The sequence below is a fragment of the Hemitrygon akajei genome, chromosome 18, assembly GCF_048418815.1.
Source record: "Hemitrygon akajei chromosome 18, sHemAka1.3, whole genome shotgun sequence".
Taxonomy (NCBI): domain Eukaryota; kingdom Metazoa; phylum Chordata; class Chondrichthyes; order Myliobatiformes; family Dasyatidae; genus Hemitrygon; species Hemitrygon akajei.
Window position 1 is genome coordinate 56,767,223 of NC_133141.1, and position 18,526 is coordinate 56,785,748.

Genomic DNA, 18,526 nt, shown 5'->3' on the forward strand with positions numbered 1-18,526 from the left:
AGGCAGGAGTCAGGCGTATGGATGATGTTCCTGATCCATCGCAATTGGTGTTGAGTCACGATTGTGGCTATGGAGTTGATGCTAGTGTCCTCCAAGATGATGGAGTTACTATGCCTGTTCTCCCAGCTAACTCCAGAATCTTTCGGAGGCATCTTTGATGGTGTTTCTAGGGATTTTGTGTCTCGGGAATGTTGTCCATGACTCTGCTCCATATAGCAAGGAGGGGAGGACTATAGTTTTATAGACCAGACACTTAGTGTTGGTCTTGATATCCTAATCTTCAAAAACCCTCTTTCTCAGCCTGGCAAAAGCTCCAGTTCTACAGCCTATTCTGTGATTTATTTCAAGGTCAGTGTTAGCTCTTGAAGAAAGGAGGCTGCCAAGATGTGGGAAATGATCAGAGTTCTCCAGAGGGATGTTGTCAACTTGGATGGTTGGAGGTTTATGAGCTTGATCTAGATCAGGTTGGTGCAGGAGTTGGGTTTTCTTGATGTTTAAATCAAGTCCCAGGAGCTTGTATGCTCTGGTAAAAGCATCCATTGCTCACTGCAGGTCCTCCTCAAACATCTGCATATTGGAAAGTGGTTGACACCTTGCTCTTTGCCTTGAACCTGTTAAGGTTAAAGGCCCCCCCCCCCCCCCAACTGTCCTATAGAGCAGTGGTCCCCAACCACCAGGCTGTAAAGCATGTGTTACCGGGTTGTGAGGAAACAATATGATTTGGCAATATGAAACGATATGAGTCAGCTGCACCTTTCCTCATTCCCTGTCACGCCCACTGTTGAACTTGAACGCACGCGAGGTCATCAGTCGCCTAAACGTAGTGATACCCTTGCGCCAGGAATCACTGGTTGGCCTCGGGTAACCGGCCGGCGAGAAGTGCCGTTGCTACTGGCCTGGACAGATGGGCGCCGCCTCTAAACCTGTTTAGCACACTGAATGCTCGTAGGGATCCCGGTGCTAAAATATTCGCAGACGACCAAAGTCAGGCTTGGTTTTGTAAGTAGCAGAGCAGCTACCTTGCTGCAATCTACCAAGGCAGCGGGTGGGCGGGAAGCTGGAGTTTGGGCCCGGAGGCTGTCTAATGAGGCAATGAAGCCCTCAAAACTGTTTCAGTACTTTGAGTCCAAGCACCCTGCACTTAAAGACAAACCCGTTTGAGTTTTTTGAGCGGAAAAAAACGTGAGCAAGCGGGACAGAAGCAAGTGCTGATAGCCACGAAAACTAAATTGCGGAATAGACTGGACATCAGGAACCCCCTTCGAGTGTCGCTGTATTCCAGTCGTGATTAACACCTGTCGGCCGGTCCACAAGAATATTGTCAATATTAAACCAGTCCGCAGTGACCCCTATATCAAGGTTGGTGACCCCTGATATAGAGAAGCTGGACTCCTTGAGGGAGGTCTTGGCCTGTGAGGTGAAGAATGGTTGCAATGAAAACAGCAAACAGAGTTGGGGCACCTGTTTGACACTGATCTTAACCTGGTTTGGTATTATGATCAACCAACTTGGGCAAAGTCCTGTGGCAACCAGGAAGTAGTGACAGGAGCAGGGCAGTGAAGTCTGGGAGCATCCAGCCACAACCTGGCACACAGGCAGTGGATGTTAGATTCAGTCGTTTTGTTCTTGGTCTGAGGCAGAGAGAGCTTTTCAGCAGTTGCACCCATGACTGAGCAGCCCTATTCAGGACCTGCTCTGCTCACTCCACATGAGGAAGGGCTAGAAAAGGTGCCCTAAAAATAGTCTCCCTTCGCACTCCTGACTGGATTACTACGTCCAGTGGGATCATCAAGCCAGGTCTGAAGGATATGAATTTTGGAGCCTGGGATGTGCGGACACTTATCGACAGCGAAACTAGCGATAATCCAGAAAGACGTACTGCCGTCACCTCGAGCTGAGAAGCTTCCAAGTTGACTTTGCCATCCTCTCTGAAACACGATTGGCCAAGGAAGGACAAGTGGAGGAGGAGAAGGGTGGATACACCTTTTTCAGGAAGGGGAAATCAATAGATGAACCCAGAATCCACGGAATTAGATTCACCATAAAGAACAGCATCATCAGTCACCTTTCTGAATTACCAGTTGGCATCAATGAATGCCTCATGACTATGCATCTTAAGTTCACTAAGAACCAAATGGCTACAGACTCACCAGACCTTCTACACCGACCTAGACCATATACTATCAGATATTCCCAAGGAAGATGAGATAAGGGACAGCAACTTCTGGAAAGGCACAATTGGGAAGGAAGGTGTTGGCAACAACAACTTTAATGGACTGCTCTTACTCTCCAAGTGTGTTGGACATGACCTGGCCATCACTAACACCCTGTTTCGCCAGAGAAATAAGGTGGAAACTGTGGATGCATCACCGTTCAAAGACTTGGCATCCTATAAGATTATGTCATTGTTTGGAGAAGGGATCACAGAAATGTAAAGAATACAAGAGCCATGATCAGTGCTGATGATGGCTGGACAGACCATCGGCTTATTCGTTCACAAGTGACCATCAAAGTCAAGTGGAAGAGTAGAGTGCAAAAGGAACTGAGCTGTTCCAGGTTCAACATCGAGATCCTAAAAGACACAGTGAAGGTACAACATTTCCAGGCTGCCTTTCTGAAAGACTAAAGACTCCCAAAGCAGTATGCAGAGGACATTGAAGCACACTGGACCACACTGAAGACCACCATCCTTGATGCTTGTAAAAACATCATTGGATACAAGACCAGAAAAAACAAAGATTGGTTTGATGAAAATGACAAGAAGAGCTAATCAACAACAAAAGTAAAGGTTTCTGTGCCTGGCAGAAGTATATTAACTGCAAGGCAAAAAGAGAAGCCGACTCCAAAACTAAGGCTATAGTCCAGCATAGAGTAAGGGAAATAAAGAATTGGTGGTGGACTGAGAGGGCATTAGAAATACAGCAGCTTGTTGACTCTGGTGATATCAGGGGTTTCTTTATTGCCACCAAGGCAATGTATTGCCCAAACCATGGTGGCCTAAACCCCTTTCGCTCCAAAGATGGACAAAGGCTGCTGAAGGACAATGATGCCATCAATTATCAATGGAAGGAATACTTTCAGGAACTATTTAATCGTAACACCATTGATAACATTGAAGTCATCAATCAGCTCCCACAATGACCCTTGAAGGAGGACACGAGTAAGCCTCCAAGTATCAAAGAGGTGCAAACAACTTGCAAGAAATTGAGGAACAATGAGGCCACTGGGCCTGATGGAGTTCTAGCAGAGATCCTCAAGGAAGATGGCACAGAACTTTTAAATCATATTCATGACCTGCTTGTCAAGATCTGAGACCAGGAGAAAATTCCAGCTGAACTCAGGGATGTCCTGATGGTCATACTCTTCAAAAGGGTGACAAAGCTGATTGCAGAAAAAATAGAGGCATCTCCCTCCTCTCTACAATAGGAAAGGAACTCCCCTGAATTTTATGTGACTTTCACCTCTGGCAGAAGATCTCCTGTATGAGTTTCAGTGTGGCTTCAATCCAGCCAGAGGAACATCTGATAGTTTTTTTTTTTAACAGCATGTCAATTGCAGGAGAAAGCCCAGGAACAAAATCTCCCACTCTTTGTAACCTTCGTAGAACTTAGAAAAGCATTTGACTCTAAATCATCTTGCCCTTTGGCAGGTGCTGTCTCAAATCGGGTGACTGGAGGAATACCTCAAGATCCTGCAGCTCCTACGTAATATGAGTGCACCTGTCATCAGTAACAAGGGCTCTATGCTGATAGAGTTACTACTAAGATACATAACTTCTGTCCAAAGTAGATCTAATTAAAATGTAGATATTTTTGTTGACCTTAATTCATGAAGTAATGCAAATCACTTCAGTATTACCATTTAAAGGCATCCAAGATCATATGACAGTCTCTGGAATTTTAAAAAGTTTTTAGATTTATACTCTGTGATCTTAACTTTGATTTGTTGTATGGACAGTAATCACCACAGATCCTAACACAGCTGAACTATGACCGCAAGATGAATTTGGATGTTGTGGTTACATTACAGAAGAAACTAAAGTGTACATTGCCCTCTTCTGGTCTTCACATTTGAATGTTAATACAGTGGATTCTGGTTAATTGGGACACACTAGGACCAGTATATTTTGGCCCAATATACATATGCTCCAAGTAGCTGAAGTTTCATGTTACCAATGCTACTACAGAACTATTAGTTCCTAATAGTTATTGGCGGAAGAATTCATTCAGTGTTTGCTGCTATGTGTGGATTGTCCAGTGAGCAGTAGTACCTCTGCTGAAGAGGCTTATGTCCATTCTGGGATAGCTCACTCACTTATGGTCCCCACCAGGCACTCAGCTCTACCTCTGGCTCAAAAGTAGGAGTAAACATGGTGAGGGTAGCCGGTGGGCCTCATACCCTGGTGAAATAGTGACTTGCCTGTGCTAGCAAGTCAAGTCAACTCTAAAGGACTGGGTAGATGAGATCAACAGTGAGATTCAACGACCAAGAAAGCGGTTCTGCAACATTTCATGGAGAGCGAAGGGCCTGGTTATCCACTGTGACAAGGAAAACCCCAGTTTGTGATGACTGCTTGAACCCCTGGACCGGGACTTCCAAGTTCGAGATGGTGAGACTGTCCCAGTGCAACGGCTTTTCTACTTTGAAAACTCTCCTGCACAGATATCACTGTTATTGTCGGATGCTGCTGTGTTCATTTGATTCACTGTAAATGAACAAAGTCAGGCAGGCACCTAGTGCAAATCATGGACTGTCTTCATACAATGCTTTCAGTGATTGCACCCTCCAAATTTTCATTTTCATTATAAAGTTCAAGATTGTCAATACCTTAATTCTTTGTAGTTTCTAACTCGTTGAAGTAGTGAATTGTTTCTCTTTTACTCACAGCTGTTTTTGCCATCTTCAAGCCTGAATTCTTGAAATAGCTGTAAGCAAAACAGTTTTACTAAATTGTTTTACTGCTTATTTCCTGTCAACTATGACTGACCAAAAGCACTGCTTTATGAACACCAGTGCTCTATTTAACAACTGTTCAGCAAGAGTCTTCTGTTCCAATTAAGCAGCATAGTATCCCAGATAAACAATGGGAATCCTAGCTATTTTCTCGATTATTTTTTGTTCTTTAAGAGTTGTCCCAAATAAACAGCTGTCCTGATTAACCAATGGACCAATTAATCGGAGTCCACTATATTATGTAAAATATTCATGTTAGTCACGGGAGTCAATGTTAATTAATCACTAGAAATACAACTTGTAGATTGATAGAGAAGAAAAGAAGTAAGAAGGTAAGTAGAGATTAGAAAAGTATTTTTATATATTCAGAAATATTTGAATAATGTTAAAATAATCAAGTTAATTCAGTTTAAATTTTAGTGCTGTTCCTTAGTTGATCCAAGAAGAATTACTTGTTTTTGACAGTAACAGTACAAATATAAATGAAATTTTGTGAAACTAAACGAGAATAGAGTGTTAAAATTCAGCTCTTCTATTCATGTCTACATTACATTGCAAACTCAGTGAATAAATCCATATCCCCACAATCTGAATCTGCTCATTATTCCTTAATCAACCATCCATCTACATCTTTCTCCTTCATGTTTAGATGGCTGGCTCTTTATGGTATTTGCCTTGTGTATCACTTGTGATGAGTTGCAGAAACATAGAAAGCAGAACAATACAGACCCTTCGGCCCACAAAGTTGTGCTGAACATGTCCCTACCTTAGAAATTACTAGGCTTACGTATAGCCCTCTATTTTTCTAGGCTCCATGTACCTATCCAAAAGTCTCTTAAAAGACCCTATCATATCTGCCTCCACCACAGTTGCCGGCAGCCCATTCCATGCACTCGCCACTCTTTGAGTTAAAAATTTACCCCTGACATCTCCTCTGTACCTACTCCCCAGCACCTTAAACCTGTGTCCTCTTGTGGCAACCATTTCAGCCCTGGGAAAAAGCCTCTGACTATCCACACGATCAATGCCTCTCATCATATTATACACTTCTATCAGGTCACCTCTCATCCTCCGTCGCTCCAAGGAGAAAAGGCTGAGTTCACTCAACCTATTCTCATAAGGCATGCTCTCCAATCCAGGCAACATCCTTGTAAATCTCCTCTGCACCCTTTCTATGGCTTCCACATCCTTTCTTATAACCATACAACAATTATAGCATGGAAATAGGCCATCTCGGCCCTTCTAGTCCGTGCCGAATGCTTACTCTCACCTAATCCCACCGACCTGCACTCAGCCCATAACCCTCCATTCCTTTCCTGTCCATATACCTATCCAATTTTGCTTTAAATGACAATATCGAACCTGCCTCTACCTCTTCTACTGGAAGCTCGTTCCACACAGCTACCACTCTCTGAGTAAAGAAGTTTCCCCTCGTGTTACCCCTAAACTTTTGCCCCCTAACTCTCAACTCATGTCCTCTTGTTTGAATCTCCCCTGGTCTCAATAGGAAAAGCCTATGCATGTCAACTCTATCTATCCCCCTCATAATCTTAAATACCTCTATCAAGTCCCCCTTCAACCTTCTACACTCCTAAGAATAAAGACCTAACTTGTTCAACCTTTCTCTGTAACTTGGGTGCTGAAACCCAGGTAACATTCTAGTAAATCTCTGTACTCTCTATTTTGTTGACATCTTTCCTATAATTCGGTGACCAGAACTGTACACAATACTCCAAATTTGACCTTACCAATACCTTGTACAATTTTAACATTACGTCCCAACTTCTATACTCAATGCTCTGATTTATAAAGGCCAGCATACCAAAAGCTTTCTTCCCCACCCTGTCCACATGAGATTCCACCTTCAGGGAACTATGCACCATTATTCCTAGATCACTCTGTTCTACTGCATTCTTCAATGCCCTACCATTTACCACATATATCCTATTTTGATTAGTCCTACCAAAATGTAGCACCTCACACTTATCAGCATTAAACTCCATGTGTCATCTTTCAGTCCATTCTGCTAACTGGCCTAAATCTCTCTGCAAGCTTTGAAAACCTACTTCATTATCCACAATGCCACCTATCTTAGTATCATCTGCATACTTACTAATCCAATTTACCACCCCATCATCCAGATCATTAATGTATATGACAAACAACATTGGGCCCAGTACAGATCCCTGAGGCACACCACTAGTCACCAGCCTCCATCCTGACAAACAGTTATCCACCACTACTCTCTGGCATCTCCCATCCAGCCACTGTTGAATCCATTTTACTACTTCAATATTAATACCTAACGATTGAATCTTCCGTGCGGAACCTTGTCAAAGGCCTTACTGAAGTCCATATAGACAACACCCACTGCTTTACTTTCCTAGTAACCTCTTCAAAATTTAAATAAGATTTGCCAAACATGACCTTCCACGCACAAATCCATGTTGACTGTTCTTAATTAGACCCTGTCTATCCAGATAATTATATATACCATCTCTAAGAATACTTTCCATTAATTTACCCACCACTGACGTCAAACTTACAGGCCTCTTGTAGTGAGGCGACCAGAACTGAGCACAGTACTCCCAAGTGGGGTCTGACCAGGGTCTTAAATAGCTGCAGCATTACCTCTCGGCTCCTAAATTCAATTCCACGATTGATGAAAGCCAATACACCGTACGCCTTCTTAACCACAGAGTCAACCTGCACAGCTGCTCTGAGTGTCCTATGGACTTGGACTCACTGGTCTATAATTTCCTGGGCTACCTCTACTCCCTTCCTTCCTTGAATAAAAGAACAACATCTGCAACCTTCCAATCCCCTGGAACCTTTCCCTTTGCTATTGATGATGCAAAGATCATTGCCAGAGGCTCAGCAATCTTCTCCCTCCCCTCCCACAGTAGCCTGGGGTGCATCTCATCCAGTCCCGGCGACTTATCCAACTTAATGCTTTCCAAAAGCTCTAGCACATCCTCCAAGCTTTTCAGTCTGCTGCAAGTCATCACTACAATCACCAAGATCTTTTTCCATAGTGAATACTGAAGTAAAGTATTCAATAAGTACTTCTTCTGTTTCCTCCAGTTCCATACACACTTTCCCACTGTCACACTTGATAGGTCCTATTCTTTCACATCTTATCCTCTTGCTCTTCACATACTTATAGAATGCCTTGGAATTTTCCTTAATCCTGCCCGCCAAGGTCTTGTCATGGCCCCTTCTGGCTCTTCTAATTTTCTTCTTAAGCTCCTTCCTATTAGCCTTATAATCTTCGAGATCTAATTAACACTGTTAGATATAATTAACACTGCAGTTTCTATTCTCTGTATATGTGACCATCCTTTACTTATGGCCTCTAGCTTTGGTTGTGGTAAGAATTTCTTTGTTTGCTTTATCTTGAAGACTTCAGTCTGATTGTTTTAGCCATCTCTTTTCTGTGGAAAAAGCCAATTTCATTTGAACAAGATCAAATGCAATAATGGTGACTTATTAGTATTTTTCATGAATTTTCTTCCTGCCTGCCCTTTTGGATATTTTTTGTTTTAATGGTGGCAGAATTTGCAGTTCCCACATTGGCTTTATCACCCACCTCACAAGCCATAGAATCTGAGTAGAAGCAATTCATCTTCGATCATGAGGGGCTGCCAAAGAAATTACTAAAGTGAGATGTCTGCATTTTAAAGTTAAAATTATGGAGCCAAGTTGCAATTTGGATTTTACCTTGTAGTGTTTTTGAAACTGCTGGCAAGCTTCTATTTTAACTGTATGATGCAGTTCACAGTCTGGGTTTAGCGCCAATAATGACATGCAGTGATGGATTTGATTTTCCATTTTGGCAGTGGCTGATTCCATTTGTAATCTGGGATTACTTGTTAGTGAACTATATTCTTAAAGCACTGTCAGACTGCCAACACCATGAGTGTCTCAACATAACATTGAACCATTGAATAACCTACAAAATCTCAAGATTGACTTCTACAGATTCAGCACCATTTTGGAATCCTGTGGGGGGAGAGGGAGAGAAAATGAAGTATATTTGCATCATCCACAATCTTGCAATCATACAGGATGCAAGGCAGTCAAGACTGAAGTTTATGAAATATTCAGTTCAATAGTCAAGCCTAAACATATTCAGGGATGTTAATGTAAATGCCACTGCCCACATCTCCTACGATTAAAACTGGGAGTTTTGGGGGGTATTGCAATTGACCTAGATTGTTGTTACTGCACTTGTATGACCTTGGGTCTTTTGTCCTACAAATAGTCCCAGCAATGCGTTCTGTGAACCAAGACCTGGTATTCATAAACAACCCAAATTTGTTCATCTTGGAAGCCGTAGTAGAACCGACTTGTCATTATCAACCTAATAATACTCTGTAGTAAGGATCATTGAAAGATGTCAGCATAAACACAACCCTCTAGAAATAGCTTGTCAACAAACCAACAAAAACATTGCTTGTCTCAAACTTGTCAGAGAATATATGTGTCCATTAATTCATGACAAACTGCATTAAATTGTATTTTATAAGTGACGTGTGTGTATTGGAGTTATTAGCTGATATAAAATTTAATTTCATTTTTCTACCATTATAAGTGCTTCATAATTAGACTTTGTATGAAATGATTTCATAAATGTTTACTTTTGGTTCTCTGTTACCATTTTAGAGACTATTGCTAGCCATTTTTCAGTTGAATTCAATCAAAGCATTTAGAAATTGCATTATGTTTTAACATTAGGTCCCATGGTGTGGATGTCAGTTTTAATGCATGCATGGTGCTATACAGAAATTAAACAATAAAATTAAGATTGCGGGGTGGGTAGATTTTTTAAAATATGTGGGTACATTTTCCCTTATTACTCAATATATGAACAGGGATGCAATGTTAGAATTCTATACAGCTGTAGCCATGCCATATTATGTAGTTTGGTCATAATATTACAGTAAATGTGATAGCATTTAGAGAAGAGTGTAAAGGAGATTTATAAGCATGCTTCCAGCTTTGGAATACTTTTGCCAAGAGGGAAAATTGAATAGGTTGGGATGTTTTCTTTGCTTGAAAGGAGACTTAATTCATCAGTTAAATTTAAGGGGGTCAAATGGAGTAAGTAGGAAGGACAAATTTCCATTTTCTACATTTAAAAACATGCTTGGATGTGTACCTGAAGAGCCATGACTTGCAGAGATTCGGTACTGGAAAATCAGATTTAGTTCAGTAGCTCTTTCCCAGCCAATACACAAACATCAGCTGAATGGACTCCTGTGACAACACTTGGTGCGATTCTATTCAAAATGTAGTTTATGCAAGTTTAAAATGGGTATCAGTTTCCTTCCCACAAATACAATTGCACTTTTAAAAAGGCAGTATGGTTTTAATTAGTTTCAGTGAAGATGGCTGAGCCTTAGTTATGTATTATTTGCCCACTTGTTTCTAAATAATCTTAACTTCTGTTTCAGTATGCTCTGGAGCGCTTGAAGGTGATGTGTGAGGATGCTCTTTGCAGCAATTTATCTGTGGAAAATGCAGCTGAAATTTTAATCCTGGCAGATCTACACAGTGCTGATCAACTCAAAACTCAAGCAGTGGACTTCATAAACTAGTAAGTATTGTACTTCAATGCCATGACAAAGCTGTAGTAATATTGTGTGTGTGTGTGTGTGTGTTGGTTGCCAGTGAATATGTACTTTGTCCTTGCAACTCTGCAATTCGGGTTTAAATGGAATTGATCATTAGAAGCAAATTATACTAAGCTGCCCACGATTTGAAAGTCTTCCTATGATCATCATGAAATCTAGTATTTCAGCTTGGAATACTATTCTGAAATCAAGCTCAAGATATTGAGAGAGCGTTATCCTACACAAGAATACTTAATATTGATGCTGAATCTCCAAGATAGAAGAGCTTTGTTGTCTGTTGACACCCTTCTATCTACATGATCTCAAAGTGCCTGTAAAACGTATATTAGCTCTCACTGCTATCACAATTAACTTTGTATGTTTTCCTGTTTTTGATCATTTTCTGGTTTATTGGTGATTTTTCTTTTTGGGCTCATAGTTGTATTTTTTAGGACTTGAGTTGAAAGTTTTAAGCAAATTCAATTATTTCAGCATCAGATACATAAAGTAGGTGACACCCAGTCTCATGTCTGTTAGTGACTTTTAAATGTGTAAATGCAGCGTAGAAAGCTGCAGTATCCAGAACGTATTGATATATTTTTGGATTGGCATGAAGTGTGAAAATGTTTAATGCTAATATAATCTAGAGAGGATAGCTAATGTTGTTCCATTGTTTAAGAAGGGATCCAAGAATAAGCTGGGAAATTATAGGCTGGTGAGCCTGACGTCAATAATGGGTAAATTATTGGAAAGTATTCTAAAGGACAGGATAAATAGATTTTGATACAGGGCCTGATTAGAGTTGGTCAACATGGCTTCTGTACATGGTAGGTCATATCCAACCAATTTTACAGAGTTTTGTGAGAAAGTTACCAGGAACATTGATCAAGGAAAGGTACTGAATGTTGTCTACATGGACTTTAGCAAGCCTTTGATAAAGCCCCACATGGAGTCTGATCAAGATGGTTCAGTCACTTTCTCACATTCAGTATGAGGTAGTAAGTTGGCTTTGACATCTTGCTTTGTGGGAGAAGTCAGAGAATGGTTGCCTTTATGGCTGGAGAGCTATGGTCCGGATACAGGTAAATAGGACTAGGCAGCAAAGCAGGATGGCACAGACTAAATGAGCTGAATGGCCTGTTTCGGTGCAGTATTAATCTATGACTCCCATTACTTGACATTAGGCCATGTAATGAGATATTAGGACAAGATGATGAGAGACTTTTGTAAAGGAGAAAATTATATGGCAGGGGCCTAGGGCATTGAACGACACAGAAACTAATTATAGAGTGCTTAAATCTGGGATGTTGAAGGAACCAGATTTGGAGGAATGCTGAAACTTTGGAAGATTTTACAGCAAGTGTAAATTGAAGAGAAAACCAAGCATGAGACCAGTAAGGAATCATAATTTTTAAAGTTGAAGTAATATTTAAAAAATCATGAAGGTGCATGTTGAAAATTAGGGTTTTAGGTGTCAACTATGCATAACCCATTCTAGGTGAATGGAATCAAATTCAAAATAATGGAACATTTAAATTATTTGGCAGTAAATAACTCATGGCGGAGCAAAGTGGGATAGTTGTATGTGGATGGTCTTGGGAATGCCATGGATATGTGTACAGAAGCACATCTTGGTATTAAGAGTGGCACCAATGTTACTTCTAATAATTGCTGGAGATGGAATGGAACTGTTGTCCAAAAAATGGAATTTTTGGATGGGATAAAAGATGATAGCTCTAGCCCTTGCAATATGTATTTTGTTCCAAGATACTTTGGCTTCACCAGTGCTATATGCTGAACAAGAACCCTGATCATTTAGAGATCATGGAGCTGTCGAGCAGTGGTAATGAGTTGGAACTGCTATAGCCAGTGTTCGTATGGAAACTGATGCTGCCTATTTGGTGATGTTGCCATGTACCAACAACGTTGATGAAAAATAGGGACAAGAAAATAGTAGTTTCTTGCTTTACTTTTGGGTACAGCATAACAGGGATTGGTTAGCCAATCATTCCTTTAGATGAAGAATTTTAAGAGTAGTTTTTTTTTGTTGGGCATCTAATACTGAGAGCTCTGATTGGATAAGTGGAAAGACCTAAGTGGTTTCAATCCAAAATGTCCACTGTTCATCTCCCTTCGTAGATGCTGTCTGACCAGCTGAGCTCCTTCAGCATTTTTTGTTGCTGTGATTGGATAAAACTGAGTTTATTTAGTGTTAGGAATCCTAATGCATTTTTCTATACTCCCAAGTATTTATAACAATATTTAAAAATTCATTTGTTAGAAGGGATGACTGTTAGTCCATGAAATATATACACTCATTTTTGTTTTTAACTGCTTTACTTTTGTTTGTTATTGGCTTTTTAAATTTTGCATTCCCTTAAATTGGGCTCTTTACTATTGTGCATCTTAAAATAGTTGTCAATGCTACGGCTACAACACAATCAGCAATATGCTTATTATATTCAGTAAACATAATGAATATTGTCAAGGACTTTTTTTTTAAAGAAGGCCATGCTTTTAAAGTTTTTCTGCATTAAATAATGCCATTTGCAGGTACTAAAAATGAATATGAGGCACCCTTCATCAGGCCCTCAGAAGAATCAGAGTGCTGATTCAAGAAATTGAGAAATGAATGTTCTTGTAGCTAAAATTTAGGAATGTTTTACTTGTTACATCTTTTTGTTAAAAAGCTTATGGAGAGCTTCTAAAAGATTATGTTTTGTAAAATATAGTGTTTAGTTCAGAATATTTTAAAATTTAGCATTTGTTTGTATTGATACCCAGTGGACTAATGGCAGATGTAATCTGGTTAAATATTAAACCATACCAGCAGTTTCTTACCTGGTGTATTTGGATTTCAATCAGAATGCAATTCCAGACTCCACTTCTATCCACTGGGAAGGGATCAAATTAGACAAGGTTCTGACTCTAATCATATCCAGTTATACCTTCTACAAATGTGTGAATGACTGAAATTATTGGCTTTCATATAATACTTTCATGAGTGAATGTGATGATGCTTATGCAAAAGATCTCATTAGAAAGTGATTCAGTCTAGATAAGGCTGCTAGTCCCTATAGCTCCTATGAAAGGGAGGTGGATGAATATCATTTAGCTTTCTGTTGTATTCTTCCTCCCCAAACAGCCAGTTTGTACTTAAAAGTTACAAGATGTCAAAAGATAAAGTAGTCTGCCTACTCAATACAATATTCCACACAGGACTGTGCCTGAGGCTGACCAGACTGAATACACAATGTAGAACTTTATTTGAATTTTAAATAGAAAGACCGTCAGAGCTCACTGTCAGTTATTTTTGTTAAATAATCACTAGGATTTGTATGGAAGTGTATACTAAATTTGTGAAGCATTGAAGTAATTACTGTTCATTTTTTTCTGAGAATGTCATGTAAATAAAATAAATGCATTTATATTTTTAGATGCTCTTGTAGAGTCTAATTTCATATGCTAATGTCCAAAAGTGCATCTATTTATCCATGTCTCCTGTGCCGGGAGTGGTGCTACTTTTGTGTCCATCGGCAGTTCCTATGGTCTTGATTTCTAAGAAATCCTCCATATTCATTTAGTTTGTGGTTGAAATACATTATAAGAAGACTTTTTCAATAGGTAGTCAGTAACAACTTAGAACTGAAGATTTGGCAATGCTTATGCTGATTTTGTGTGTTGCTCTACAACAGGGGTTCCTGACCTTTTTATGCCATGGATCCTTGCCATTAACCAAGGGGTCCATGGACCCCAGGTTGGGAACCCCTGCTCTACAGGTTAGCTGAGCAGAATATGTGCAGGTGATATCCTTTCTGCCTGAATCCCCTCCACACACCAACTTCATTTCTCTGGTATTTTTAAAAAATGGTAAAGGTTTCACTTTTTAAATACTTAGTGATAATAGAAATTAGAACATAGAAATTTACAGCACATTATAGGCCCTTCGGCCCACAATGTTGTGCCAACCATGTAACCTACTCAGGAGACTGCCTAGAATTTCACTAGCGCATAGCCCTCTATTTATCTAAGCTCCATGTACCTATCTAAGAGGCTCTTAAAAGGTCTTGTATAGCTGTAATATTACCTCACGGCTCTTGAACTCAATCCCACGATTGATGAAGGCCAACACACCATACACCTTCTCAACAACACTGTCAACCTGTGCAGCAGCTTTGAGTGTCCTATCGACACCGACCCCAAGATCTCTCAGTTCCTCCACGCTGCCAAGAGTCATACCATTAATATTATATTCTTTTCTCAAATAGGACCTACCAAAATGAACCACGTCACACTTAGTTGCATTGAAGTCCATATGCCACTTCTCAGCCCAGTTCTGCATCTTATCGATGTCCTGCTGTATCCTCTGACAACCCTCCAGATTATCCACAACACCCCGATCCTTTGTGTCATCAGCAAACTTACTAACCCAGCCTTCTACTTCTTCATCCAGGTCATTTTTAAAAATCATAAAGAGGAGGGGTCCCAGAACAGATCCCTGCGAAACACCACTGGTTGTTGGATGATTAGCAAGCATCATTTTTTTTTTAAAGTATGCATATGCTACTAAAATATCATCACAGTTACTACTGGTCTTATGAGGTCAAAGACTTGTATATGTGGAAAGGTGGGAAGAAAAGGAAAAACTCTGAAATGAGATTGAACTGCCAAACAACATCCTATGTAAAAGAACAACTATGGACATTATCTTCCACAATGTTCCAAATACCCTTCATTTCCAGTTTGACTCCCTCCAGGATCACTCTGAAGCAATGAGTTGAATGAACAGTTAAGCTATTGGTTTTGCTTAAGGTTAGAATGCTTACTGGAAGAACTGCATGTTCAACCAATAGTGTAATGAACTTTGAATATTCACCAGAATGGCCAGTTCAAATTTGATGACTTTGTCGGTCACTTTGCTTTATTGACCTCTGAATTTCCAATGGAATGTCATTAGATATTCACATATTGGGATGTATTAGGATTTTCATTTATAAGCCAGTCACCATTATGTGATCTCATAAGTTTGTATGGACAAGGACAGTTGCCACCCTCTGCGGGTATATATCTGTTTTACCTCTTTCGGTAAGAGCAATAATTGCATTTGACTAAACTATTGAATGGTTCTGTTTTGAAAGTGATATTGTCTGATTCTATAGCACAACAGTACTATATAATAATTATTTTAAATAAATGTGCATGTTTTGTAAGTTTTATATCTCTGAGTAAGTTGAGGTTAAAATGAAAACTTACAAAGTTGGAGTAAAATAGTAGATAATAGAAATGAATGTTTTGAACTGTTATGAATGTGGAAATGTATGCAATTAATTTATTTCTTTCACTTTTATAGCCATGCATCTGACGTAATGGAGACATCTGGTTGGAAGTCAATGGTCTTGTCCCACCCTCATCTGGTGGCAGAAGCTTACCGTTCACTAGCATCAGCACAATGCCCTTTCCTTGGTCCTCCCCGCAAGAGGCTTAAGCAGTCCTAAAGTGACATTTGAAAATGGAGTGAAACATTTTAACGGCACTGACCTGATCACAATGTTGCACAATGCAATGTATAAAGTTTTCTGACGTGCTTCCTGCCGTGGGAAAGATCGTGCTTGGTGTGCTAATTACCTTTCTGCACTAAGTACTTTGGGGAGGAAAAACTAAAACACAAAACTATTGCTGCATTGTCTTGAGACCCCTAGACTTGGCTGAACGGATTCCTGCTGTTTTGTTCTGTTTTGTTCTGATCTGTTCTGTTTTGTTCTGTTTTATATACACAGTTAACAGATTTTTAGATGTTGGCCCAAAAGGAGTATGGGTAGGAGATGGATTAGGAGGGAGGAGAAAAGGGTAGACATTTAACTTGCACTACTTTATCTACTTCAGTTCTTGAACTTGAAGCTAGCTTCTGTCAGCACACGAAAATGAATGGGCCATTTAGAGTCAAAAGGACAGCCTCAACATAGTGTTGAAGAATACTCAAGCTGTGGATTGATGTTGCTGAGTTTTTGTCCTTTCAGTGAAAAAAAAATTAGCACTTGCATTATTATTATAATTTTTAAAAAATTTATGACGAAATTAAAGCCACACGTATTTTGAACAAGTTTTTAAAAAGTGGGAAGAAACCGTTCAGTTTAGAATTTACCCTTGTGCTCCTAACAATCTCAGCTAAACAGTGGTATTCAAATAAAAAAAAAAGAGCTACGGCAGTGTAAATGTGTTATCTAAAGGATACAGAGGTAATGTGTAGAATGTGTGGAAAAATGTTTTACATTTTTCTCAGATGGCTTAGCAAATGAAATGAGTTCATGAACATGTTTTCTTGTTCAGTGGAAACAAAACAGTTTTACTATAGAAGTTAAGCTTCTGTCTCAACTGTTTCTGTTCTAGAAGGAAATGGTTAATTCGTAACAACTTCTCCCAAGGTTGCAATATCTCCTTTGATTCACTGCTGTTCAGAAGTGGGGAAACAAAAACAAAATTTAATCTCCAGTCTTTCTTTGGAGGATAAAGTAAAATAATATTTTGCATTGAAATGCCTCTACAGAGAAAATCCTTTTCCCCAGAAATAATATTGTGTATGGCTTTGACAGTAAGTTCAACTTTTATTTAGTGAATAAATTTCTAAAGTGTTACTTAAAATAATTTGTTTTGAATCTGTTTTCCAAACTTATTTATTAGAGCCAGCTGTGCTATTTTGATTTGGTTTGGTAGAGTTTGTAATGTTATGCTTTGAGAGCACCTCAAACTTATTTGAAAAGGCTGATCTTTTAAGGTAGTAATTGTCCTGTTATCAAAATTGATGTACTAATTTTACAAATGTTTTTGAGTATTGATTCAGCAAACAATCGTACATTCATTGGTTATGGAATTCAGGCATAGTTTCAGTGAAACTTGGCTAAGCTATGTTTTTTTTAAACCTGTTTTCCTTTTCTCTGCTTGAATACTGCTCTGTTTATTTTGTCCCTTTCAAACAGAGTTTGAGCAGTTCTCTACCAGTCCTGCTCTTTGCCCTTTTATTTTCCTTTCCTATAGTAAGCAAATGGTTTATGCCTGGGTGGTGCAAAGTATAAAAACAAATACAGAAATACAGATCGGACTGGGAACTTATGGTCAAGTTTGCATTGTGCTACTTTATTACTTTGTTTTAAAGTTCAGCTGTATTCTGTATACCACAGTTGATGACAGCATAGCTTGACATTCCTGAAACTATAAACTGTGTGGTCTGCTTTCATTGCTCATGTGAACATAAAAATAATGAAATGATAGGCTTGTGTATTAAAGAATGCCACCTGTGTATTTTGTCCTTCTATCTACCAGCTTATCCTACATTCCATCATATCACAGTGGTACATTTCCATTACTACTTATTTGGAATTTTCCATCACTTGATAGGGCTTTAATGTGCCATACAATGTGAACTAGAAAATTTGAGACTTGTGGAGCTTACTGTACAATGAGCTTGTGTACAAAATTTTATTCAGGAAAGTGCTGAATTAAATTGGTCTCATACTGTGAATTTTATGGGTACATTAAAAGTTATAACCTGAAGATACTTCCAGTAGGCACTTAAAGTCTAAAAGCAAGCAAGTCTTTACCTCCAAAATGTATAGCCTTGAAATGTTTGGGTGAATTAATAAAGGAAGGATTTTGTTTAAAATTTTGTATTTATTAATAAAAAAATTATTCTTCAGGTAGCTAAATAACTTACAGCATTGAAACTGCCATTAGTTTTCAGTTGATTTTAAAACAACATTTATGCAGAAAATAGAAAAATCAGAATCGGTTTTATTAACACTGACATATGTTGTGAAATGGGTTGTTTTACAGCAGCAGTACATTGCAATGCACAATAAAAATATAAATTGCAATAAGATACTGTGTATACACAGACACAGTGAGGTAGTGTACCACTGTCCATTGAGAAATCTAAAACTGTTCCTAAAATGTATGTATCTTCA

The 18,526-nt window shown here is 39.2% G+C and overlaps 1 protein-coding gene across 8 annotated transcripts in view; it reads left to right on the top strand.

Moving 5' to 3' along the window:
* Nucleotides 1–18,225, top strand: part of spop (speckle type BTB/POZ protein) — a 115,361-nt gene extending 97,136 nt beyond the window's left edge. For all 8 annotated transcript variants that reach the window (XM_073071708.1, XM_073071712.1, XM_073071710.1 and 5 more), the window contains 2 exons: nucleotides 10,410–10,552; nucleotides 15,919–18,225. In XM_073071708.1, coding sequence (XP_072927809.1) covers nucleotides 10,410–10,552; nucleotides 15,919–16,063 — 288 coding nt within the window. In that variant the 3' untranslated portion in view covers nucleotides 16,064–18,225. The remainder of the gene's footprint in view (nucleotides 1–10,409; nucleotides 10,553–15,918) is intronic.
* Nucleotides 18,226–18,526: the final 301 nt, after the last annotated feature.